This window comes from Nerophis lumbriciformis, linkage group LG23 (assembly GCF_033978685.3).
Source record: "Nerophis lumbriciformis linkage group LG23, RoL_Nlum_v2.1, whole genome shotgun sequence".
Taxonomy (NCBI): Eukaryota; Metazoa; Chordata; class Actinopteri; order Syngnathiformes; family Syngnathidae; genus Nerophis; species Nerophis lumbriciformis.
The window spans coordinates 31,946,661-31,973,287 of NC_084570.2; the positions used below are offsets into that span (position 1 = coordinate 31,946,661).

The following is a 26,627-nucleotide window of genomic DNA, read 5'->3' on the forward strand; positions in this document are numbered from 1 at the left end:
TGTGTTCTTGTTGAGTTCTTTACGTGTTCTTGTTGTGTTTCATTGTGTTGTTGTCGTGTTCTTGTCTTGTTCTTGTTGTGTTCTTGTTGTTTTCTTGTTGAGTTCTTTACGTGTTCTTGTCATGTTCTTGTCGTGTTCTTGTTGACTTCTTGTCATGTTCTTGTCGGGTTCTTGTCGTGTTCTTGTCGTGTTCTCGTCATGTTCTTGTCGTGTTCTTGTCGAGTTCTTGTCGTGTTCTTGTCGTGTTCTAGTCGTGTTCTTGTCGTGTTCTTGTCGTGTTCTTGTCGTGTTCTTGTCTTGTTCTTTTTCGTGTTCTTGTCTTGTTCTTGTTGTGTTTTTGTCTTGTTCTAGTCGTGTTCTTGTTGTGTTCTTGTCGTGTTCTTGTCTTGTTCTTGTCGTGTTCTTGTCTTGTTCTTGTTGTGTTCTTGTCACGTTCTTGTCACGTTCTTGTCTTGTTCTTGTCTTGTTCTTGTCTTGTTCTTGTCGTGTTCTTGTCGTGTTCTTGTCACGTTCTTGTCACGTTCTTTTCTTGTTCTTGTCTTGTTCTTGTCTTGTTCTTGTCGTGTTCTTGTCTTTTTCTTGTCGTGTTGTTGTGTTCTTGTCGTGTTCTTGTCTTGTTCTTGTCTTGTTCTTGTCTTGTTCTTGTCTTGTTGTGTTCTTGCCGTGTTCTTGCCGTGTTCTTGCCGTGTTGTTGTAGTGTTCTTGTCTTGTTCTTGTCGTGTTCTTGTCTTGTTCTTGTTGTGTTCTTGTCACGTTCTTGTCACGTTCTTGTCTTGTTCTTGTCTTGTTCTTGTTGTGTTCTTGCCGTGTTCTTGTCGTGTTGTTGTCTTGTTCTTGTCTTGTTCTTGTTGTGTTCTTGTCACGTTCTTGTCTTGTTCTTGTCGTGTTCTTGTCTTGTTCTTGTCTTGTTCTTGTCGTGTTCTTGTCTTGTTCTTGTCGTGTTCTTGTCGCGTTCTTGTCTTGTTCTTGTCTTGTTCTTGTCTTGTTCTTGTCTTGTTCTTTTCGTGTTGTTGTCGTGTTGTTGTCTTGTTCTTGTCGTGTTCTTTTGTCTTGTTCTTGTCGTGTTCTTGTCTTGTTCTTGCCGTGTTCTTGTCTTGTTCTTGTTGTGTTCTTGTCACGTTCTTGTCACGTTCTTGTCTTGTTCTTGTCTTGTTCTTGTCTTGTTCTTGTCTTGTTCTTGTCGTGTTGTTGTCGTGTTCTTTTCGTGTTGTTGTTATGTTCTTTTCGTGTTGTTGTCGTGTTGTTGTCGTGTTCTTGTCTTGTTTTTGTCTTGTTCTTGTCGTCTTCTTGTTGTGTTCCTGTCTTGTTTTTGTTGTGTTCTTGTCGTGTTCTTGTCTTGTTTTTTTCGTATTCTTGTCATGTTCTTAACGTGCTTTGCTTGACGCCCATGCTCTGCAACATGTCAACTCTCACTCATGAAGTGCATGTGAGTAACTTTTGACCTTTGTGTTGCAACCTTTGAAGTCTTGTGCAGCAGCTGAGCTTTTTTGGCACACCAAACACTTATCACATCCACACCAAACACTTATCACATCCACACCAAACACTTATCAAATCCACACCAAACACTTATCACATCCACACTAAACACTTACAATATCCACACCAAACACTTATCACATTCACACTAAACACTTACAATATCCACACCAAAAACCTATCACATCCAGACCAAACACTTATCAAATCCACACCAAACACTTATCATATCCACACCAAACACTTATCACATCCCCACCAAACACTTATCACATCCACACCAAACACTTATTAAATCCACACCAAGCACTTATCATATCCACACCAAACACTTATCACATCCCCACCAAGCACTTATCACATCCACACCAAACACTTATCAGATCCACACCAAACACTTATCAAACCCACACCAAACACTTATTACATCCACACCAAACACTTATCACATCCACACCAAACACTTATCATATAATAATATCTCCTCAGACGATGCTGTCATCATAGCAACATGAACAACAACATCCACAGAGACCAGGACGTCCTCCGGCGGCGAGGCAGCACACCCATACGTCCCGCCCACCTGGTCCAGCAGCCTCGAGACCCCTGCCAGGCGCGCCTCCCCGCCTGCAGCTACCAGCCGGACCCGGAGCAGCAGAGCCCCCGACGCAGGCATGCTCCCCTGGGGAAGTCTGCGTCCTACCACCCCGGAGACAAGTCCCTCCACTACCGAGCGCACTGGAGCTCGGACTCGGACGAGGACTCGCAGAGCGACTGGGATTGTGTCTACAGGGTGATGTTGCTCGGCAACCAGGGGGTGGGAAAGAGCAGCCTTGCCGGAATCTTTGCGGGTGTCACGGAGAAGGAGGAGCAACCTGCAGGTGAGATGTTAACAACCAGTGAAGTTGTCACGTTGTGTAAATGGTAAATAAAAACAGAATACAATGATTTGCAAATCCTTTTCAACTTATATTCAATTGAATAGACTGCAAAGACAAGATATGTAATGTTCACACTGGAAAACTTTGCTATTTTTTGCAAATATTAGCTCATTTGGAATTTGATGCCTGCAAAATGTTTCAGAAAAGCTGGCACAGGTGGCAAAAAAGAGTGAGAAAGTTGAGGAATGCTCATCAAACACTTATTTGGAACATCCCACAGGTGAACAGGCTAATTGGGAACAGGTGGGTGCCATGATTGAGTATAAAAGCAGCTTCCATGAAATGCTCAGTTATTCACAAACAAGGATGGGGCGAGGGTCACCACTTTGTCAACAAATGCCTGAGCAAATTGTCCAAAGTTTAAGAACAACATTTCTCAACCAGCTATTGCAAGGAATTTAGGGATTTCACCATCTACGCTCCGTAATATCATCAAAAGGTTCAGAGAATCTGGAGAAATCACTGCACGTAAGCGATGATATACGGACCTTCGATCCCTCAGGTAGTACTGCATCAAAAAGCGACATCAGTGTGTAAAGGATATCACCACATGGGCTCAGGAACACTTCAGAAAACCACTGTCAGTAATGACAGTTGTTCGCCACATCTGTAAGTGCAAGTTAAACCTCTACTATGCAAAGCCAAAGCCATTTATCAACAACACCCAGAAACGCTTCGCTGGGCCCGAGCTCATCTAAGATGGACTGATGCAAAGTGGAAAAGTGTTCTGTGGTCTGAGTAGTCCACATTTCAAATTGTTTTTGGAAACGGTGGCCCAAATGTTCCCGCCGAGGGCCACTGACGAACAAATCAAGAGATGGGGCCATTATGGTAGTTTGAAACCCTAATTTAAACCCCTAACTTGAAATCATAACCCTCGTTTGACACCTTAAATTGATATTGTAACCCTAGTTTGAAACCCTAACCATAATTTAACTCCTAACTCGGAGCCCTAACTTTAGTTTGAAACTCTATGATTTAACCCCTAACTTGAAATCATAACCCTCGGTTGAAACCTTAACTTGATATCTAACCCTTGTTTGAAACCCGAACCCTAATTTGAAGCCCTAATACTAGTTTGAAACCCTAACCCTAATTTAAACCCCTAACTTGAAGCCCTAACTCTAGTTTGAAATCCTAACCCTAATTTAAACCCCTAACTTGAAATTATAACCCTCATTTAAAACCTTAAATTGATATTGTAACCCTAGTTTGAAACCCTAACCCTAATTCAAACCCCTAACTCGAAGCCTTTAGTTTGAAAGTCTAACCCTAAATTAAACCCCTAACTTGAAATCATAACCCTTATTTGAAACCCTAACTTGATATCGTAACCCTAGTTTGAAACCCGCACCCTAATTTAAACCCCTAACTTGAAATTATAACCCTCATTTAAAACCTTAAATTGATATTGTAACCCTAGTTTGAAACCCTAACCCTAATTCAAACCCCTAACTCGAAGCCTTTAGTTTGAAACTCTAACCCTAAATTAAACCCCTAACTTGAAATCATAACCCTTATTTGAAACTCTAACTTGATATCGTAACCCTAGTTTGAAACCCTAACCCTAATTCAAACCCCTAACTCGAAGCCTTTAGTTTGAAAGTCTAACCCTAAATTAAACCCCTAACTTGAAATCATAACCCTTATTTGAAACCCTAACTTGATATCGTAACCCTAGTTTGAAACCCGCACCCTAATTTAAACCCCTAATTTGAAGCCCTAACTCTAGTTTGAAACCCTAACCCTAATTAGAATCCCTAACTTGAAGCCCTAACTCCAGTTTGAAATCCTAGCCCTAAATTAAACCCCTAACTTGAAATCTTACCCCTTATTTGAAACCTTAAAGGCCTACTGAAATGCGATTTTCTTATTTAAACGGGGATAGCAGGTCCATTCTATGTGTCATACTTGATAATTTCGCAATATTGCCATATTTTTGCTGAAAGGATTTAGTAGAGAACATCGACGATAAAGTTCGCAACTTTTGGTCGCTGATAAAAAAGCCTTGCCTGTACCGGAAGAAGCAGACGATATGCGCGTGACGTCACAGGTTGTGGAGCTCCTCACATCTGCACATTGTTTACAATCATGGCCACCAGCAGCGAGAGCGATTCGGACCGAGAAAGCGACGATTTCCCCATTCATTTGAGCGAGAATGAAAGATTTGTGGATGAGGAAAGTGAGAGTGAAGGACTAGAGGGCAGTGGGAGCAATTCAGATAGGGAAGATGCTGTGAGAGGCGGGTGGGACCTGATATTCAGCTGGGAATGCCTAAAACAGTAAATAAACACAAGACATATATATACTCTATTAGCCACAACACAACCGGGCTTATATTTAATATGCCACAAATTAATCCTGCATAACAAACACCTCCCCCCTCCCGTCCATATAACCCGCCAATACAACTCAAACACCTGCACAACACACTCAATACCACAGCCCAAAGTACCGTTCACCTCCCCAAAGTTCATACAGCACATATATTTCCCCAAAGTCCCCAAAGTTACGTACGTGACATGCACATAGCGGCACGCACGTACGCGCAAGCGATCAAATGTTTGGAAGCCGCAGCTGCATGCGTACTCACGGTACCGCGTCTGCGTATCCAACTCAAAGTCCTCCTGGTAAGAGTCTCTGTTGTCCCAGTTCTCCACAGGCCAATGGTAAAGCTTGACTGTCATCTTCCGGGAATGTAAACAATGAAACACCGGCTGTGTTGCTGAAGTCGACCGCAATACACCGCTTCCCTCCTACAGCTTTCTTCTTTGCTGTCTTCATTGTTCATTGAACAAATTGCAAAAGATTCACCAACACAGATGTCCAGAATACTGTGGAATTTTGCGATGAAAACGGACGACTTAATAGCTGGCCACCATGCTGTCCCAAAATGTCCTCTACAATCCGTGACGTCACACGCAGACGTCATCATACCGAGACGTTTTCAGCAGGATATTTCGCACAAAATTTAAAATTGCACTTTAGTAAACTAACCCGGCCGTATTGGCATGTGTTGCAATGTTAAGATTTCATCATTGATGTATAAACTATCAGACTGCGTGGTCGGTAGTAGTGGGTTTCAGTAGGCCTTTAAATTAACCCTATTTCGAAAACCTAACCCTAATTTAAACCCCTAACTCGAAGCCGTAACTTTAGTTTGAAACTCTAACCCTTAATTAAACCCCTAACTTGAAATCATAACCCTAGTTTGAAATCCGAACCCTAATTTAAACCCCTAATTTGAAGCCCTAACTCTAGTTTGGAACCCTAACTCTAATTTAAACCCCTAACTCGAAGCCCTAACTCTCGTTTTAAACTCTAACCCTAAATTAAACCCCTAACTTGAAATCATAACCCTTATTTGAAACCCTAACTTGATATTGTAACCCTAGTTTGAAACCCGAACCCTAATTTAAACCCCTAATTAGAAGCCCTAACTCTAGTTTGAAAACCTAACCCTAAATTAAACCCCTAACTTGAAATCATAACCCTCATTTGAAACCTTAAATTGATATAGTAACCCTAGTTTGAAACCCTAACCCTAATTCAAACCCCTAATTCGAAACCCTAACTTTAGTTTGAAACTCTAACCCTAAATTTAACCCCTAACTTGAAATCATAACCCTCGTTTGAAACCCTAACTTGATATCGTAACCCTAGTATGAAACCCGAACCCTAATTTGAAGCCCTAATTCTAGTTTGAAACCCTATCCCTGATTTAAACCCCTAACTCGAAGCCCTAACTCTAGTTTGAAATCCTAACCCTAATTTGAAGCTCTAATTCTAGTTTGAAACCCTAACCCTAATTTAAACCCCTAACTTGAAGCCCTAACTCTAGTTTGAAATCCTAACCCTAAATTAAACCCCTAACTTGAAATTATAACCCTCATTTGAAACCTTAAATTGATATTGTAACCCTAGTTTGAAACCCTAACCCTAATTCAAACCCCTAACCCGAAGGCCTAACTTTAGTTTGAAACTCAAACCCTAAATTAAACCCCTAACTTGAAATCATAACCCTTATTTGAAACCCTAACTTGATATCGTAACCCTAGTTTGAAACCCGAACCCTAATTTAAACCCCTAATTTGAAGCCCTAACTCTAGTTTGAAACCCGAATCCTAATTTAAACCCCTAACTCGAAGCCCTAATCCTAACCCTAAATTAAACCCCTAATTTGAAATCCAAACCCTTATTTGAAACCTTAAATTGATATTGTAACCCTATTTTGAAACCCTAACCCTAATTTAAACCCTTAACTCGAAGCCTTAACTTTAGTTTGAAACTCTAACCCTAAATTAAACCCCTAACTTGAAATCATAACCCTTATTTGAAACTCGAACCTTAATTTAAACCGCTAATTTGAAGCCGTAACTCTAGTTTGGAACCCTAACCCTAATTAAAACCCTTAACTCGAAGCCCTAACTCTAGTTTGAAACTCTAACCCTAAATTAAACCCCTAACTTGAAATCATAACCCTTATTTAAAACCCAAACTTGATATCGTAACCCTAGTTTGAAACCCGAACCCTAATTTAAACCCCTAATTTGAAGGCCTAACCCTATTTTGAACCCTAACCCTAATTTAAACCCCTAACTCGAAGCCCTAACTTTAGTTTGAAACTCTAACCCTAAATTAAACCCTTAACTTGAAATCATAACCCTTATTTGAAACCCTAACTTGATATCGTAACCCTAGTTTGAAACTCGAACCCTAATTTAAACCCCTAATTTGAAGCCCTAACTCTAGTTTGAAACCCTAACCCTAACCTCTAACTTGAAATCTTAACCCTTAAATTGATATTGTAACCCTATTTTGAAACCCTAATCCTAATTTAAACCCCTAACTCGAAGCCTTAACTCTAGTTTGAAACCCTAACCCTAAATTAAACCCCTAACTTTAAATCATAACCCTAGTTAGAAACCCAAACCCTAATTAAAACCCCTAACTTGAAGCCCTAACCCTAGTTTGAAACCCTGACCCTGTTTCAAACCCCTAACTTGATATTGTAACCCTAGTTTGAAACCCCAAACCTAATTTAAACCCCTAACTTGAAGCCCTAACTTTAGTTTGAAACTCTAACCCTAAATTAAACCCCTAACTTGAAATCATAACCCTCGTTTGAAACCCTAACTTGATAATAACCCTAGTTTGAAACGCGACCCCTAATTTAAACCCCTAATTTGAAGCCCTAACTCTAGTTTGAAACCCTAACCCTAATATAAACCCCTAACTCGAAGCCCTAACTGTACAGTAGTTTTAAATTCTAACCCTAAATTAAACCCCTAACCCTGATTCAAACCCCTAACTTGATATTGTAACCCTGATTCAAACCCCTAACTTGATATTGTAACCCTAGTTTGAAACCCTAACCCTAATTTAAACCCCTAACTCGAAGCCCTAAACCTAGTTTGAAACCTTAACCCTGATTCAAACCCCTAACTTGATATTGTAACCTTAGTTTGAAACCCTAACCCTAATTTAAACCCCTAACTCGAAGCCCTAACTCTAAATTGAAACCCTAACCCTCGTTTGAAACCCTACATGTGGTTTGGAACACTGTAGACCCAATCGGAACCTGAAGCCCGACCTTTAGTGTTTCTTCATTCATGGAGAAGGTTTGGGCTGCAAAGCTCAACTGGAAATGCTCCAGTTCAAATCACAGGCAGGGCATATGAACTATTTGTTATTGTTTTTATCAAAATGTTGGTTATGTTTATACACTAGCACCTCAACTTAGCAGCTAAATTCGTTCTGTTGCAGAACTCTTAACTTGAAACACTTGTATCCTTAATCAACGTAGACACTGAAATGGATTGAAGTCAGTTTCATTGGTGCTCGCCCCCTAAAATACACTATTTTAACTTGTGAAATGCTTTTAATAAAGAAAAACTCACTTTTAGATGATAGATATTGTATACAAAAGTACAAAAGAAAAAACTACTAACAAATACAATATTTTTATGAAGTAATGTATTAATAATTTACATTTTCTTTGGAGAGTGGATCTCTACAGTACCTTCTTCCAGCTGCTTCTCTGACAAACACACCATCAGCAGCTTTTCCATATGTTCATGGATACATGTCCGCCATTTAGATATGATTTTAACATTCTGCTGCAGTATACACTTGGATACATATAATATACTTCTTGCAGTCATACGCTTAAATTGCTTCGCCAAGATGGCGACACGCTCGGCCATGTTTTTGATGATTTATTTCTTTAATTCAATGAACATCATACACTTCTGGTCCTCAACACTGTCCTTCACGCACCCTTTCTTACTTCCCAGGCTTGGAAAGTGAAGTGAAGTGAAGTGAATTACATTTATATAGCGCTTTTTCTCAAGTGACTCAAAGCGCTTTACATTGTGAAACCCAATATCTAAGTTACATTTAAACCAGTGTGGGTGGCACTGGGAGCAGGTGGGTAAAGTGTCTTGCCCAAGGACACAACGGCAGTGACTAGGATGGCGGAAGCGGGGATCGAACCTGCAACCCTCAAGTTGCTGGCACGGCCGCTCTACCAACCGAGCTGTACCGCCCTTCTTGGTGGTATAGCTCGGTTGGTAGATATACCACCAAGAGATGTACGCAAAGTTACGTCCATCTCTAGCTACAAGCTAACGCTAGCTACAAGCTAACTCTAGCTAGAAGCTAACGCTAACTATAAGCTAATGCTAACTATAAGCTAAGGATAGCGAATAAGAGCGGGTAAATCTTCACTGTGACATTCACTGCACCAACTAACGATGGTGATGTTTGTAAGTTTTGCTAGCAACTTCAAGCTAACAACAATTAGCCGAGAGACAGCTCTTATCTCAAAACTCTTCTAAGTTAGGACACTCTTAAGTTGAGGCCCCACTGTAATAAATTTTTTTTTTCATGTATTCACTTTTTGACAACACTTTTAGTAGACCTTGTACAAATGTAACACATGTGCTAACCCTGATGTTGTTGTTTGCTAACGCTGCATAAAACACGCCGTTAACGCCTCGTTTTGATTGGCTGGTGGAAATAAAAGTCAGTTAAGTACGCACACAAAGCAGGAGAAAATAAATAATAGAACAAAAAGGCATAATATCACGAGAAAAGGCTGAAATGTTGATACTAATAATAACAAATATTTGTATTTAAGTAGATGTAAAACTAGTTTCAACCTTTGTCAAAGCAAGTCAGGATCAAAGTGCTTTCACTTTCAGTGTGCATGAAAGGTCAAAGTATTGATGTTCATTGTTCTAATTACAGGAAGTCCAAACTGTTTCCCTCAGGGGCCGCTTGTAACAGCCAATAATATGTCATTACAACCATGTCATTATTATATCCACTTTTACATACACTTCATCATTTTTTGTAGACTTTACAGTAAAAAACTGGCAACTCAGACACCGGAATTGTACTGTACAATATACAGTGTTGTTTACAAACATACAGTGTTGTTTACAAGCGTTGTTTACAAGTGTTGTTTACAAATATACAGTGTTGTTTACAAGTGCTGTTTACAAATACACAGTGTTGTTTACAAATATACAATATTGTTTACAAGTGTTGTTAACAAGTGTTGTTTACAAACATACAGTGTTGTTTACAAGTGTTGTTTACAAACATACAGTGGTGTTTACAAGCGTTGTTTACAAGTGTTGTTAACAAGTGTTGTTTACAAACATACAGTGTTGTTTACAAGTGTTGATTACAAACATACAATGTTGTTTACAAGCGTTGTTTACAAGTGTTGTTAACAAGTGTTGTTTACAAACATACAGTGTTGTTTACAAGTGTTGATTACAAGTGATGATTACAAACATACAGTGTTGTTTACAAGTGTTGATTACAAACATACAGTGTTGTTTACAAGCGTTGTTTACAAGTGTTGTTAACAAGTGTTGTTTACAAATATACAGTGTTGTTTACAAGTGCTGTTTACAAATACACAGTGTTGTTTACAAATATACAATATTGTTTACAAGTGTTGTTAACAAGTGTTGTTTACAAACATACAGTGTTGTTTACAAGTGTTGTTTACAAACATACAGTGGTGTTTACAAGCGTTGTTTACAAGTGTTGTTAACAAGTGTTGTTTACAAACATACAGTGTTGTTTACAAGTGTTGATTACAAACATACAGTGTTGTTTACAAGCGTTGTTTACAAGTGTTGTCAACAAGTGTTGTTTACAAACATACAGTGTTGTTTACAAGTGTTGATTACAAGTGATGATTACAAACATACAGTGTTGTTTACAAGTGTTGATTACAAACATACAGTGTTGTTTACAAGCGTTGTTTACAAGTGTTGTTAACAAGTGTTGTTTACAAACATATAGTGTTGTTTACAAACATACAGTGTTGTTTACAAGCAAGGTTTACAAGTGTTGTTTACAAGTGTTGTTCGCAAATATACAGTGTTGTTTACAAGTGTTGTTTACAAATATACAGTGTTGTTTACAAGTGTTGTAAACAAGTGTTGTTTTCAAACATACAGTGTTGTTTACAAGTGTTGATTACAAGTGTTGATTACAAACATACAGTGTTGTTTACAAGTGTTGATTACAAACATACAGTAATATTTACAAGTGTTGTTTACAAGTGTTGTTAACAAGTGTTGTTTACAAATATACAGTGTTTTTACAAATATACAGTGTTTTTACAAATATACAGTGTTGTTTACAAGTGCTGTTTACAAATACACAGTGTTGATTACAAGTGTTGTTTACAATATACAATGTTGTTTACAAGTGTTGTTAACAAGTGTTGTTTACAAACATGCAGTGTTGTTACAAACATACAGTGTTGTTTACAAGCGTTGTTTACAAGTGTTGTTTACAAACCTACAGTGTTGTTTACAAGTGTTGTTTACAAACATACAGTGTTGTTTACAAGTGTTGTTTACAAACATACCGTGTTGTTTACAAGCGTTGTTTACAAGTGTTGTTTACAAACATACAGTGTTGTTTACAAGTGTTGTTTAAAAACATACAGTGTTGTTTACAAGCGTTGTTTACAAGTGTTGTTAACGAGTGTTGTTTACAAGTGTTGTTCGCAAATATACAGGGGTTGTTTACAAGTGTTGTTTACAAATATACAGTGTTGTTTACAAGTGTTGTAAACAAGTGTTGTTTACAAGTGTTGTTAACAAGTGTTGTTTTCAAACATACAGTGTTGTTTACAAGTGTTGATTACAAACATACAGTGTTGTTTACAAGTGTTGATTACAAACATACAGTGTTATTTACAAGTGTTGTTTACAAGTGTTGTTAACAAGTGTTGTTTACAAATATACAGTGTTGTTTACAAATATGCAGTGTTGTTTACAAGTGTTGCTAACAAGTGTTGTTTACAAACATAGTGTTGTTTACAAATGTACAGTGTTGTTTACAAGTGTTGTTAACAAGTGTTGTTTACAAATATACAGTATTGTTTACAAGTGTTGTTTACAAATATACAGTGTTGTTTACAAGTGTTGTTAACAAGTGTTGATTACAAACATACGGAGTTGTTTACAAGTGTTGTTAACAAGTGTTGTTTACAAACATACAGTGTTATTTACAAGCGTTGTTTATATAGGTTGTTAACAAGTCTTGTTTACAAACATACAGTGTTGTTTACAAGTGTTGTTAACAAATGTTGTTTACAAATATACAGTGTTGTTTATAAGCGTTGTTTATAAGTATTGTTAACATGTGTTGTTTACAAATATACAGTGTTGTTTACAAGTGTTGTTTACAAACATACAGTGTTTTTACAAGTGTTGTTAACACGTGTTGTTTACAAACATACATTGTTGTTTACAAGTGTTGTTAACAAGTGTTGTTTACAAATATACAGTGTTGTTTACAATTGTTGTTTACAAATATACAGTGTTGTTTACAAGTGTTGTTAACAAGTGTTGTTTAAAAACATACAGTGTTGATTACAAACATACAGTGTTGTTTACAAGCGTTGATTACAAACATACAGTGTTATTTACAAGCGTTATTTACAAGTGTTGATTACAAACATACAGTGTTGTTTACAAGCGTTGATTACAAACATACAGTGTTGTTTACAAGCGTTGATTACAAACATACAGTGTTGTTTACAAGCGTTATTTACAAGTGTTGATTACAAACATACAGTGTTGTTTACAAGCGTTGATTACAAACATACAGTGTTGTTTACAAGCGTTGCTTACAAGTGTTGTAAACAAGTGTTGTTTACAAACATACATTGTTGTTTACAAGTGTTGTTACAAGTGTTGTTTACAAACATACAGTGTTGTTTACAAGCATTGTTTACAAGTGTTGTTTACAAATATACAGTGTTGTTTACAACTGTTGTTTACAAATATACAGTGTTGTTAAAAAACATACATTGTTGTTTACAAGTGTTGTTACAAGTGTTGTTTACAAACATACCGTGTTGTTTACAAGCATTGTTTACAAGTGTTGATTACAAACATACCGTGTTGTTTACAAGCATTGTTTACAAGTGTTGATTACAAACATAGTGTTGTTTACAAGCGTTGTTTACAAGTGTTGTTTACAAATATACAGTGTTGTTTACAAATGCTATTTCCAATCATACAGTGTTGTTTACAAATGCTGTTAACAAATATATAGTGTTGTTTACAAGTGTTTTTTATTTTATATTTTACAAATATGCAGGGTTGTTTATAAACAGGGCCAGGGAAGAAAATTGGCAACTTAGTTGCCAGAATTCTACAGTAGAATGTAAAGTGTTTATTACAGTAAATAGAAAAACAGTAATTCTGTTTTTGTTTTTAATTTCTGATAACAGAGCTGCCAGTTTGTTTGTTTATTTTACCGTAAAGAAAATATGCTACTGTTTTTCCATTTACTGTAGAAAGTGCCCTATTCGTCATAGTTTACCTGACACATGAAACGTGACAAAATGAGGCGTGCACTATCCACTTTAGCCACCAGATGGCAGTAGAGTGTTGAATACCTTCAAATGTGTTTTGTGGCAAATCCAACAATGACCATAGCGCCAGTTGCTAAGTCGAGTGGCGCTTTCCATAATTTTCAGCAGATGTAGCAGACTATGTTGCTAAGCAACTGTAGCAGGTTATGTTGCTAAGCAACTGTAGCAGGTTATGTTGCTAAGCAACTGTAGCAGGCTATGTTGCTAAGCAACAGTAGCAGGTTTTGTTGCTAAGCAACTGTAGCTGGTTATGTTGCTAAGCAACTGCAGCAGGCTATGTCGCTAATTAACTGTAGCAGGTTATGTTGCTAATTAACTGCAGCAGGCTATGTTGCCAAGCAATTGTAGCAGGTTATGTCGCCAAGCAACTGTAGCAGGCTATGTTGCTACGCAACTGTAGCAGGCTATGTTGCTAATTAACTGTAGCAGGCTATGTTGCTACGCAACTGTAGCAGGCTATGTTGCTAAGCAACTGTAGCAGGCTATGTTGCTAAGCAACTGTAGCAGGCTATGTTGCTAACCACCTGTAGAAGGTTATGTTACTAAGCAACTGTAGCAGGCTATCTTGCTAAGCAACTGTAGCAGGTAGGGTGACCATTTCCATGACACCAAAAAGGAGCACATTATGCGGCATATCAATAAATTACTATGGTGTACATAGGACTCTGGTATACCTTATTTATAGTACAATTTTGAGTGGTTTAAAGATGATGTTTGTGTGGCTGAATAGGAAAAAATATTAAAGTCAAGTGTTTGTTAACAGTATTTGTATTTATTCAATACATTGTGGTGTTCAAAAAGTGACCACTGAGATGAATCTTTTCAAGTGCAGAGTGCCACAAAGCATAACATGTGTGGACTTAAATGTAGTTAACATATATAATAAAAAAAAAAATGCCACAAAAATGTTTCCACATCAACATCAAGGCTGCTTGCTGCATATCTGGTTGCGTTATGCAGAATATGGGCCAAACAGTTTGCAGGGAGCACATCTTTTTGGCTCAGTTTCAGCTTCTGATACACTGTTATGTTTGCCACAATTGACACTGGCATTGTCTGCTCCATATGCAGACATGTTTTTCACCTCTAAGCCAGACATCTCAAGTTTTGCCAGCAGCTGGTTTGTTATGGCTTCTGACGTTTCGTTGCTGTCACTATAAAAATCCAACAGGACATGTTGGATGCCTTCATCAAAGTGAAAATACCTTACCACAATGGGAAAACACTTGTTTGTTCCTTTATTTGAGGCGTCGGTTGCCACGGAAAAGGGTAGGTTGTTTTCTTTTATGTAGTCGGTATGTTCCTGTACTGATTAGTGAGCGATGACGTTCTCGCACAATGCCTTGGCTTTTGTTCGGCCACAGGCCATCCCTTTAGCTGTGGGTTAGTCACTGAAAATCTCCCGGTCCACTTTCATGCCGCAGTCTAAACTTCTGTAGGACTGGTGATGCTTTACAGCAGTGGTTCTCAACCCTTTTTTCAGTGATGTACCCCCTGTGAACATTTTTTTAATTCAAGTACCCCCTAATCAGAGCAAAGCATTTTTGGTTGAAAAAAAGAGATAAAGAAGTAAAATACAGCACTATGTCATCAGTTTCTGATTTATTAAATTGTATAACAGTGCAAAATTTGTAGTGGTCTTTCTTGAACTATTTGGAAAAATATATGTAAAATAACTAAAAACTTGTTGAAAAATAAACGAGTGATTCAATTATAAATAAAGATTTCTACACATAGAAGTAATCATCAACTTAAAGTGCCCTCTTTGGGGATTGTAATAGAGATCCACCTGGATTCAGGAAATTAATTCTAAACATTTCTTCACAAAAAAAGAAATCTTTAACATCAATATTTATGGAACATGTCTACAAAAAATCTAGCTGTCAAGACTGAATATTGCATTGTTGCATTTCTTTTCACAGTTCTTTTTGACCGACATTTTAGTGAGGGTCAAACCATCATGGCATGGGGGAAACTCTGGCTTTATGGTAATGAATGGAATAGCCTACTTGATTTGATGTTCAGTTTATGAACTTACATTACATTACACCCCCAGGGGTACGCGTACCCCCATTTGAGAACCACTGCTTTACAGCATGGTACACCTTGCACAGCTCCGCAGCGGTTATCTTGTCATCCAGGGGCGACGAAACTTCACGAAAAAATGTCGTCATTGAAGAGGTACTTGCCGCACGTTTATTACTTTTATGTTTATCCGCGCACCCGCATGCCGTTCAATTGCAGCATTCCCCTGACTACTTATGTCGACATCACATCGACAAAGTGTGCAGAAGCCATGGAATGAGTCTCGACTGCTTTTCGTTATAAATTCGTTCTCTTTTATCCATTCAGAATTAAACGAGGTCTTGCATTTTGGCATGATGCTAACTTTCTGTCAATGTCATGCCGCAACAGCACATGGACCCTTGTTTACTTTTTTAACCAATGATAAGCAGATTTGTATCCGACACAGCTCTTAGCCAATCATTTGATATGTTACTGCGTTGGGGGCATTTTTACGGTCTTTGATTGGCTATCGCGCTGCAGCCCAGCAAAGATGAAAAAACTCCGCTCTTCAAGCCTAGTGCCTCAAAAAGGAGGACAAATACGTGTCCGGCTTGATGCTGCGCCGGACGCCGGACAGGGCATTAAAAATCCGGACTGTCCGGCCTAAATCCGGACACCTGGTCACCCTAGTAGCAGGCTTTGTTGCTAAGCAACTGTAGCAGGCTATGTTGCTAAGCAACTGTAGCAGGCTTTGTTGCTAACCAACTGTAGCAGGCTATGTTGCCAAGCAACTGTAGCAGGCTATGTTGCTAAGTAACTGTAGCAGGTTATGTTGCTAAGCAACTGTAGCAGGCTACGTTGCTAACCAACTGTAGAAGTTTATGTTACTAAGCAACTGTAGCAGGCTATCTTGCTAAGCAACTGTAACAGGCTATGTTGCTAACCAACTGGAGAAGGTTATGTTACTAAGCAACTGTAACAGGCTATGTTACCAAGCAACTATAGCAGGTTATGTCGCCAAGCAACTGTAGCAGGCTATGTTGCTAAGCAACTGTAACAGGCTATGTTACCAAGCAACTATAGCAGGTTATGTCGCCAAGCAACTGTAGCAGGCTATGTTGCTAAGCAACTGTAGCAGGCTATGTTGCTAAGCAACTGTAGCAGGCTATGTTGCTAACCAACTGTAGCAGGCTATGTTGCCAAGAAACTGTAGCAGGCTATGTTGCTAAGCAACTGTAGCAGGCTATGTTGCTAACCAACTGTAGAAGGTTATGTTGCTAAGCAACTGTAGCAGGCTATGTTGCTAAGCAACTGTAGCAGGCTACGTTGCTAACCAACTGTAGAAGGTTATGTTACTAAGCAACTGTAGCAGGCTATCTTGCTAAGCAACTGTAGCAGGCTATGTTGCTAACCAACTGTAGAAGGTTATGTTACTAAGCAACTGTAGCAGGCTATGTTGCTAAGCAACTGTAGCAGGCTACGTTGCTAACCAACTGGAGAAGTTTATGTCGCCAAGCAACTGTAGCAAGCTATGTTGCTAAGCAACTGTAGCAGGCTATGTTGCTAATTAACTGTAGCAGGCTATGTTGCTAACCAAATGTAGAAGGTTATGTTACTAAGCAACTGTAGCAGGCTATGTTGCTAAGCAACAGGTGAGTGTGCTGCTGTGTAGTTGTGATGAGGTGAACTTGGTGATGATTAATGATTGGGATCAGGTTTAATGGAAGCGGACTGGTGAACATTGATGAGCTGGGTGCTGATTGGTCCTGGGCTTCAATGGACATGTGTACTGATTGGCCCCGGGCTTCATGTGTACTGACCCGGCTGCTGTCTGACGTGTTGACTTCTTTTCTCTTTCTCTTGCTCTGACCGTCCCTCTTCTTCCTCGGCTCCTGGACTCTTTAAGACAAACATCAACTTCTCAGTTTGCAATTTCAAAATGACTTGGCCCCGCCCCCAAAGGATGTTGGGGGCGGGAATACAATGATTTGCAAATCCTTTTCAACTTATATTCAATTGAATAGACTGCAAAGACAAGATATTTCATGTTCACACTGAGAACGTTTTTTTTTTGTTTTTTTTGCAAATAATCATGAACTTAGAATTTAATGGTAGCAACACATTGCAAAAAAGTTGTCACAGGGGCATTTTTACCACTGTGTTACATGGTCTTTCCTTTTAACAACACTCAGTAAACGTTTGGGAACTGAGGAGACACATTTTTGAAGTGGAATGTTTTCCCATTCTTGCTTGATGTACAGCTTAAGTTGTTCAACAGTCCGTTGTGGTATTTTAGGCTTCATAATGCGCCACACATTTTCAACGGGAGACAGGTCTGGACTACAGGCAGGCCAGTCTAGTACCCGCACTTTTTTACTATGAAGCCACGCTGTTGTAACACGTGGCTTGGCATTGTCTTGCTGAAATAAGCAGGGGCGTCCATGATAACGTTGCTTGGATGGCAACATATGTTGCTCCAAAACCTGTATGTACCTTTCAGCATTAATGGTGCCTTCACAGATGTGTAAGTTACCCATGTCTTGGGCACTAATACACCCTCATACCATCACAGATGCTGGCTTTTCAACTTTGCGCCTAGAACAATCCGGATGGTTCTTTTCCTCTTTGTTTCGGAGGACACGACGTCCACAGTTTCCAAAAACAATGTGAAATGTGGACTCTTCAGACCACAGAACACTTTTCCACTTTGTATCAGTCCATTTTAGATGAGCTCGGGCCCACTTACAGATGTAGCGACCAACTGTAGTTACTGACAGTGGTTTTCTGAAGTGTTCCTGAGCTCATGTGGTGATATCCTTTACACACTGATGTCGCTTTTTGATGCAGTACCGCCTGAAGGATCAAAGGTCCGTAATATCATCGCTAACATGGAGTGATTTCTCCAGATTATCTGAACCTTTTGATGTTATTACGGAGCGTGGATGGTAAAATCCCTAAATTCCTTGCAATAGCTGGTTGAGAAATGTTGTTGGACAATTTGCTCACGCATTTGTTCATAAAGTGGTGACCCTCGCCCCATCCTTGTTTGTGAATGACTGAGCATTTCATGGAAGCGGCTTTTATACCCAATCATGGCACCCACCTGTTCCTAATTAGCCTGTTCACTTGTGGGATGTTCCAAATAAGTGTTTGATGAGCATTCCTCAACTTTCTCAGTCTTTTTTGCTACTTGTGCCAGCTTTTTTGAAACATGTTGCAGGCATCACATTCCAAATGAGCTAATATTTGGAAAAAATGACAAAGTTTCTCAGTGTGAACATTAAATATCTTGTCTTTACAGTCTATTCAGTTGAATATAAGTTGAAAAGGATTTGCAAATCATTGTATTCTGTTTTTATTTACCATTTACACAACGTGACAACTTCACTGCTTTTGGGGTTTGTAAACAAACAAGCAATCATGCATGTTTTTATACATAAACCAACCAATCATCATTGTTGTTGTCCCCTGCCCGTGGAGTTGCTTCGCTCCGTAGTTTCGATTTTTAAGTTAATACATTTTAATGGAAAACCGTAGTTTTGACCACTGTATTATCAAAAACTGTACTCATTACGGGAAAACCGTAGTGTAGGTAGGCAGGTACGGCAAAGAGACGGAATAAGATTTTAAAACACTTTGTGTGGTGGAAAAAGCGATAAAAAAGACGGATTTCCGACTATAGACGGAAAAATCGCTTGCCTGTAAAATCGACCACCGAGCTCACAACACCGCGGCGTGGGTGTGGTCACAAAGTGTGTGAGAAGCACAGCAGGAGGTGGAAAAGTCATTTGCTGTAAAAGTTGTCATTGATCGTTGTGTCTTACAGAGGACGCCTACGAGCGGACGCTGACGGTGGACGGCAAGGAAACCACGCTCGTCGTCATGGATACGTGGGGTGGCGACAAGCTGGTGAATGTTCTGCAAGAACTGATCAAACAGAACAGCAACGGTCACGAACTAAAAGTTTAATTCCTGAATTAGAGGCCATGAAATGTAATCGCATACCTTTTCCCAGCCGCTTCCTGCTCCGTCACTGATAAGAATATAATGCTCACTTTGTCTTAGTAGCTCACAATATTAGTGCCAGTCATGTCAGCTCGGGCACACACTAAAAAAATAACCCAATTTCAACCCAACTGCTGGTTCAGAAATGATTTGAGTTATTTTAACTCAACATTTTGGGTTCATTTTTTCAAACCAACTTTTGCGTTTAATTATTTAACCAAAGAGTCGAGTTATGATAACTTAATGTTGGGTTATTCCCAACCAAACTATTGGGTTACATTTATTTAACAAAAAAGCTGAGTTATAATAACTTAATGTTGGTTGATTCATAACCTAACTATTGGGTTGAATTTATTTAACACAAAAGCTGAGTTATGATAACTTAATGTTGGTTGATTCATAACCCAACTATTGGGTTGAATTTATTTAACAAAAAAGCTGAGTTATGATAACTTAATGTTGGTTGATTTATAACCCAACTATTGGGTTGAATTTATTTAACCCAAAAGTTGAGTTATGATAACTTAATGTTGGGTTATTCCCAACCAAGCTATTGGGTTGAATTTATTTAACACAAAAACTGAGCTGTGATAACTTAATGTTGGTTGATTCATAACCCAACTATTGGGTTGAATTTATTTAACCCAAAAGTTGAGTTATGATAACTTAATGTTAGGTTATTCCCAACCAAACTATTGGGTTGAATTTATTTAACACAAAAGCTGAGTTATGATAACTTAATGTTGGTTGATTCATAACCCAACAATTGGGTTGAATTTATTTAACACAAAAGTTGAGTTATGATAACTTAATGTTGGGTTATTCCCAACCAAACTATTGGGTTGAATTTATTTAACACAAAAACTGAGTTATAATAATTTCATGTTGGTTGATTGATAACCCAACTATTGAGTTGGATTTATTTAACACGAAAGCTTAAATAAATCCAACTCAATAGTTGGGTTATCAATCAACCAACATGAAATTATTATAACTCAGTTTTTGTGTTAAATAAATTCAACCCAATAGTTAGGTTATGAATCAACCAACATTAAGTTATTATAACTCAGCTTTTTTGTTAAATAAATGAAACCCAATAGTTTGGTTGGGAATAACCCAACATTAAGTTATCATAACTCGACTCTTTGGTTAAATAATTAAACGCAAAAGTTGGTTTGAAAAAATGAACCCAAAATGTTGAGTTAAAATAACTCAAATCATTTCTGAACCAGCAGTTGGGTTGAAATTGGGTTATTTTTTTAGTGTGTGCCCGAGCTGACGTGACTGGCACTAATATTGTGAGCTACTAAGACAAAGTGAGCATTATATTCTTATGAGTTATGATAACTTAATGTTGGTTGATTCATAACCCAACTATTGGGTTGAATTTATTTAACCCAAAAGTTGAGTTATGATAACTTAATGTTGGGTTATTCCCAACCAAGCTATTGGGTTGAATTTATTTAACACAAAAACTGAGCTGTGATAACTTAATGTTGGTTGATTCATAACCCAACTATTGGGTTGAATTTATTTAACAAAAAAGCTGAGTTATAATAACTTAATGTTGGTTGATTCATAACCCAACTATTGGGTTGAATTTATTTAACACAAAAGCTGAGTAATGATAACTTAATGTTGGTTGATTCATAACCCAACTATTGGGTTGAATTTATTTAACCCAAAAGTTGAGTTATGATAACTTAATGTTGTGCCGATAATATCGGCACGCCGATATTATCGGCCGATAAATGCGTTAAAATGTAATATCGGAAATTATCGGTATCGTTTTTTTTTTATTATCGGTATCGTTTTTTTTGTGTGTTTTTCTAATTAAATCAACATAAAAAACACAAGATACACTTACAATTAGTGCACCAACCCAAAAAACCTCCCTCCCCCATTTACACTCATTCACACTCATTCACACAAAAGGGTTGTTTCTTTCTGTTATTAATATTCTGGTTCCTACATTATATATCAATATATATCAATACAGTCTGCAAGGGATACAGTCCATAAGCACACATGATTGTCCACTAAGAGTACTAACCTTTAACAGTTAATTTTACTAATTTTCATTAATGACTAGTTTCTATGTAACTGTTTTTGTATTGTTTTACTTTCTTTTTTATTCAAGAAAATGTTTTTAATTTATTTATCTTATTTTATTAATTTTTTTTAAAAGTACCTTACCTTCACCATACCTGGTTGTCCAAATTAGGCATAATAATGTGTTAATTCCACGACTGTATATATCTGTTAATATTGGTATCGGTTGATATCGGTAATTAAAGAGTTGGACAATATCGGATATCGGCAAAAAGCCATTATCGGACATCCCTAGTCATCATCCATGCTGAGCACAAAGAAACTTGTCCAGGTTTTGTCCAGAGACTGGTCCACACAGAACCACCCTGAAACTGGGTGCTGTGGCCCTCCATTATCTGAGAAAGTCTCTTTTTTGTGTCAGCACTTGTTAAATCATGGCCATCTTAGGAACCGGGACTCTTAGAGCCCGCTTGTTACAGCAGGAAAGGGATTAACATGGTCTCATCCCTGAGTGGGTCTCGCGTGAGGGGAAGAGGAGGGGATCGTCATTTTGCAGCTCGGATGTGGGTTTTGAGCCGAGGATGCTGTTGTGGCTTGTGCAGCCGTTTGAGACACTTGTGATTAAGGGATATATAAATAAACTTTGATTGATTGATTGAATGCAGTCTGCTGAAAATTATGGAAAGCGCCACTCGACATGGCACAAAACATAATTTAGAATATTCAACACTCTACTGCCATCTGGCAGCCAAAGTGGATAGTACAGCCCCCAATTTGTCACGTTCCATGTGTCAGGTAAACCCCTTCCTGCTGTGTCTGACCTCTTTGCAAATATCCTGATAAATTATTTTGAAGTTGGAACGTGATTGTTCCGATGTTACGCAACTATAATCGTCTCTCCCGCCCCCCGCCAGGAGGAAGACGGCCGCCCCCATCAAGACGACTGCCTGAAGGCGGGGAGCGCCTACATCATCGTCTACTCCGTCACCGACCGCTCCACCTTCGACGCCGCCGCCGAGCTGCGCATCACGCTGCGACGCATCCGGCAGGCGGAGGACGTTCCCATCATCCTGGTGGGCAACAAGAGCGACCTGGTGCGCTCCAGGGAGGTGGCGGTGGAAGGTGAGGATGGCGTTGGCCGCACGGAACACCCTCGGCTCGAGGCGACAAGCATGCTAACGTTAGATTAGCTTGTTCCCGGCACGCCATTTGTTGCATATTTTCTCTATTTTAACAGTTTAATACATGGGGTCCACACTTTTTAGCAGGCAAGCTACTAAAGATCTACACATATACAGTATGTGATACAGTATATGCAAACATACACACATATACTTATATGTATACACATATAAGTGTATACATATAAGTATAATATATACATTATATATATATTATATACATATACTGTATACATGAGATATATATATATACATATATATATTTATACTGTATATATATTATATTTTTATTATATTAACATCTTAACAAAACATGTTTATATACATATATAATATTAACATTTATATACATGTTTTATAAACGTCTGTTTATATAATATTATATGTTATACAACACACATATACAGATATTATATATATACACATATGTACATATACGTATATATATTTGCATATATGTATAATACATTGATTATGTATAATTTATATATTATATACATATATAATGTATTTTTTGTTATTTAACATGTTAACAAAATGTGTTTATATACATATATAAATATTCTAAATGTATATATTGTAATATTATATGTGCTATAAATGTCAACTTATATAACACATATATATATATATATATATATATATATATATATATATATATATATATATATATACATATATATATATATATATATATATATATATATATATATATATATATACATATACATATACATATATATATATATATATGTATATATATATATATATATATATATATATATATATATATATATATATATATATATATATATATATATATATATATATATATATATATACATATATACAAACCCCGTTTCCATATGAGTTGGGAAATTGTGTTAGATGTAAATATAAACGGAATACAATGATTTGCAAATCCTTTTCAACCCATATTCAATTGAATGCACTACAAAGACAAGATATTTGATGTTCAAACTCATAAACTTTATTTTTTTTTGCAAATAATAATGAACTTAGAATTTCATGGCTGCAACACTTGCCAAAGTAGTTGGGAAAGGGCATGTTCACCACTGTGTTACATGGCTTTTCCTTTTAACAACACTCAGTAAACGTTTGGGAACTGAGGAGACACATTTTTTAAGCTTCTCAGGTGGAATTCTTTCCCATTCTTGCTTGATGTACAGCTTAAGTTGTTCAACAGTCCGGGGGTCTCCGTTGTGGTATTTTAGGCTTCATAATGCGCCACACATTTTCAATGGGAGACAGGTCTGGACTACAGGCAGGCCAGTCTAGTACCCGCACTCTTTTACTATGAAGCCATGTTAATGTAACACGTGACTTGGCATTGTCTTGTTGAAATAAGCAGGGGCGTCCATGGTAACGTTGCTTGGATGGCAACATATGTTGCTCCAAAACCTGTATGTGCCTTTCAGCATTAATGGCGCCTTCACAGATGTGTAAGTTACCCATGTCTTGGGCACTAATACACCCCATGCCATCACACATGCTGGCTTTTCAACTTTGCGCCTATAACAATCCGGATGGTTCGTTTCCTCTTTGGTCCGGAGGACACGACGTCCACAGTTTGAAATGTGGACTCATCAGACCACAGAACACTTTTCCACTTTGTATCAGTCCATCTTAGATGAGCTCAGGCCCAGCGAAGCCGACGGCGTTTCTGGGTGTTGTTGATAAACGGTTTTCGCCTTGCCTAGGAGAGTTTTAACTTGCACTTAAGATGTAGCGACCAACTGTAGTTACTGACAGTGGGTTTCTGAAGTGTTATGGAGCCCATGTGGTGATATCTTTTACACACTGATGTCGCTTGTTGATGCAGTACAGCCTGAGGGATCGAAGGTCACGGGCTTAGCTGCTTACGTGCAGTGATTTCTCCAGATTCTCTGAACCCTTTGATGATATTACGGACCGTAGATGGTGAAATCCCCAAATTCCTTGCAATAGCTGATTGAGAAAGGTTTTTCTTAAACTGTTCAACAATTTGCTCACGCATTTGTTGACAAAGTGGTGACCCTCGCCCCATCCTTGTTTGTGAATGACTGAGCATTTCATGGAATCTACTTTTATACCCAATCATGGCACCCACCTGTTCCCAATTTGCCTGTTCACCTGTGGGATGTTCCAAATAAGTGTTTGATGAGCATTCCTCAACTTTATCAGTATTTATTGCCACCTTTCCCAACTTCTTTGTCACGTGTTGCTGGCATCAAATTCTAAAGTTAATGATTATTTGCAAAAAAAAAATGTTTATCAGTTTGAACATCAAATATGTTGTCTTTGTAGCATATTCAACTGAATATGGTTTGAAAATGATTCGCAAATCATTGTATTCCGTTTATATTTACACCTAACACAATTTCCCAACTCATATGGAAACGGGGTTTGTATATATATATATGTATGTATATATATATATATATATATATATATATATATATATATATATATATATATATATATACAGTCGTGGTCAAAAGGTTACATACACTTGTAAAGAACATAATGTCATGGCTCTCTTGAGTTTCCAATCATTTCTGTGATTGGAGCACATACTTGTTGGTCACAAAAAACATTCATGAAGTTTGGTTCTTTTATGAATTTATTATGGGTCTACTGAAAATGTGAGCAAATCTGCTGGGTCAAAAGTATACATACAGCAACATACATTATCAATTTTGGTGATGTAGAAAAGTTACAATTAAATCAAATTAGCTTCATGGCCTCTTAACTTCATGTGAGTGATTATGATTGACGACACCTGTTGACTTCTCTGAGCCCATTTTTAAATGGGGCTCATGTGATGCAGTCATTAGACTCGGCTACAAACGCGACAATGGGAAAGTCAAAGGATCTCAGCACAGATCTGAAAAAACTAATCATTGACTTGAACAAGTCAGGAAAGTCCCTTGGAGCCATTTCAAAGCAGCTTAAGGTCCCAAGAGCAACCATGCAGACAATTGTTCGTAAGTATAAAGTGCATGGCACAGTTTTGTCACTGCCACGATCAGGAAGAAAACACAAGCTATCACCTGTTGCTGAGAGAAATTTGTTTAGGATGATCAAGAGTCAACTGAGAACCACCAACAAGCAGGTCTGCAATGAATTGGAAGCTGCTGGAACACAGGTGTCAGTGTCCATAGTCAAGCGTGTTTGGCATCGCCATGGACTGAGGCTACCATGCAAGAAGGAAGCCCTTGCTCCAGAAGCCACACCTTAAGGCTCGTCTAAAGTTTGCTGCTGATCACATGGACAAAGATAAGACCTTTTGGAGGAAAGTTCTGTGGTCAGATGAAACAAAAATTGAGCTGTTTGGCCACAATACCCAGCAATATGTTTGGAGGAGAAAAGGTGAGGCCTTTAATCCCAGGAGCACCATTCCTACTGTCAAGCATGGTGGTGGTAGTATTATTTTCTGGGCCTATTTTGCTGCCAATGGAACTGGTGCTTTACAGAGAGTAAATGGGACAATGAAAAAGGAGGATTACCTCCAAATTCTTCAGGACAACCTAAAATAATCAGCCCGGAGGTTGGGTCTTGGGCGCAGTTGGGTGTTCCAACAGGACAATGACCACAAACACATGTCAAAAGTGGTAAAGGAATGGCTAAATCAGGCTAGAATGAAGGTTTTAGAATGGCCTTCCCAAAGTCCTGACTTAAACGTGTGGACAATGCTGAAGAAACAAGTCCATGTCAGAAAACCAACAAATTTAGCTAAACTGCACCAATTTTGTCAAGAGGAGTGGTCAAAAATTAAAGCAGAAGCTTGCCAGAAGCTTGTGGATGGCTACCAAAAGCGCCTTATTGCAGTGAAACTTGCCAAGGGACATGTAAGCAAATATTAACATTGCTGTATGTATACTTTTGACCCAGCAGATTTGCTCACATTTTCAGTAGACCCATAATAAATTCATAAAAGAACCGAACTTCATGAATGTTTTTTGTGACCAACAAGTATGTGCTCAATCACTCTATCACAAAAAAATAAGAGATCTATAAATGATAGGAAACTCAAGACAG

The 26,627-nt window shown here is 38.1% G+C and overlaps 1 protein-coding gene across 2 annotated transcripts in view; it reads left to right on the top strand.

Moving 5' to 3' along the window:
• Positions 1-26,627, top strand: part of rem1 (RAS (RAD and GEM)-like GTP-binding 1) — a 34,526-nt gene that overhangs the window by 759 nt on the left and 7,140 nt on the right. The window contains exons 1-4 of one of the 2 annotated variants that reach the window (XM_061984732.1): positions 1,074-1,426; positions 1,969-2,360; positions 19,175-19,257; positions 22,320-22,527. In XM_061984732.1, coding sequence (XP_061840716.1) covers positions 1,416-1,426; positions 1,969-2,360; positions 19,175-19,257; positions 22,320-22,527 — 694 coding nt within the window. In that variant the 5' untranslated portion in view covers positions 1,074-1,415. Of the gene's footprint in view, positions 1-1,073; positions 1,427-1,968; positions 2,361-19,174; positions 19,258-22,319; positions 22,528-26,627 lie in introns of those variants that run through there. The other variant, XM_061984733.1, reaches the window with a different exon arrangement.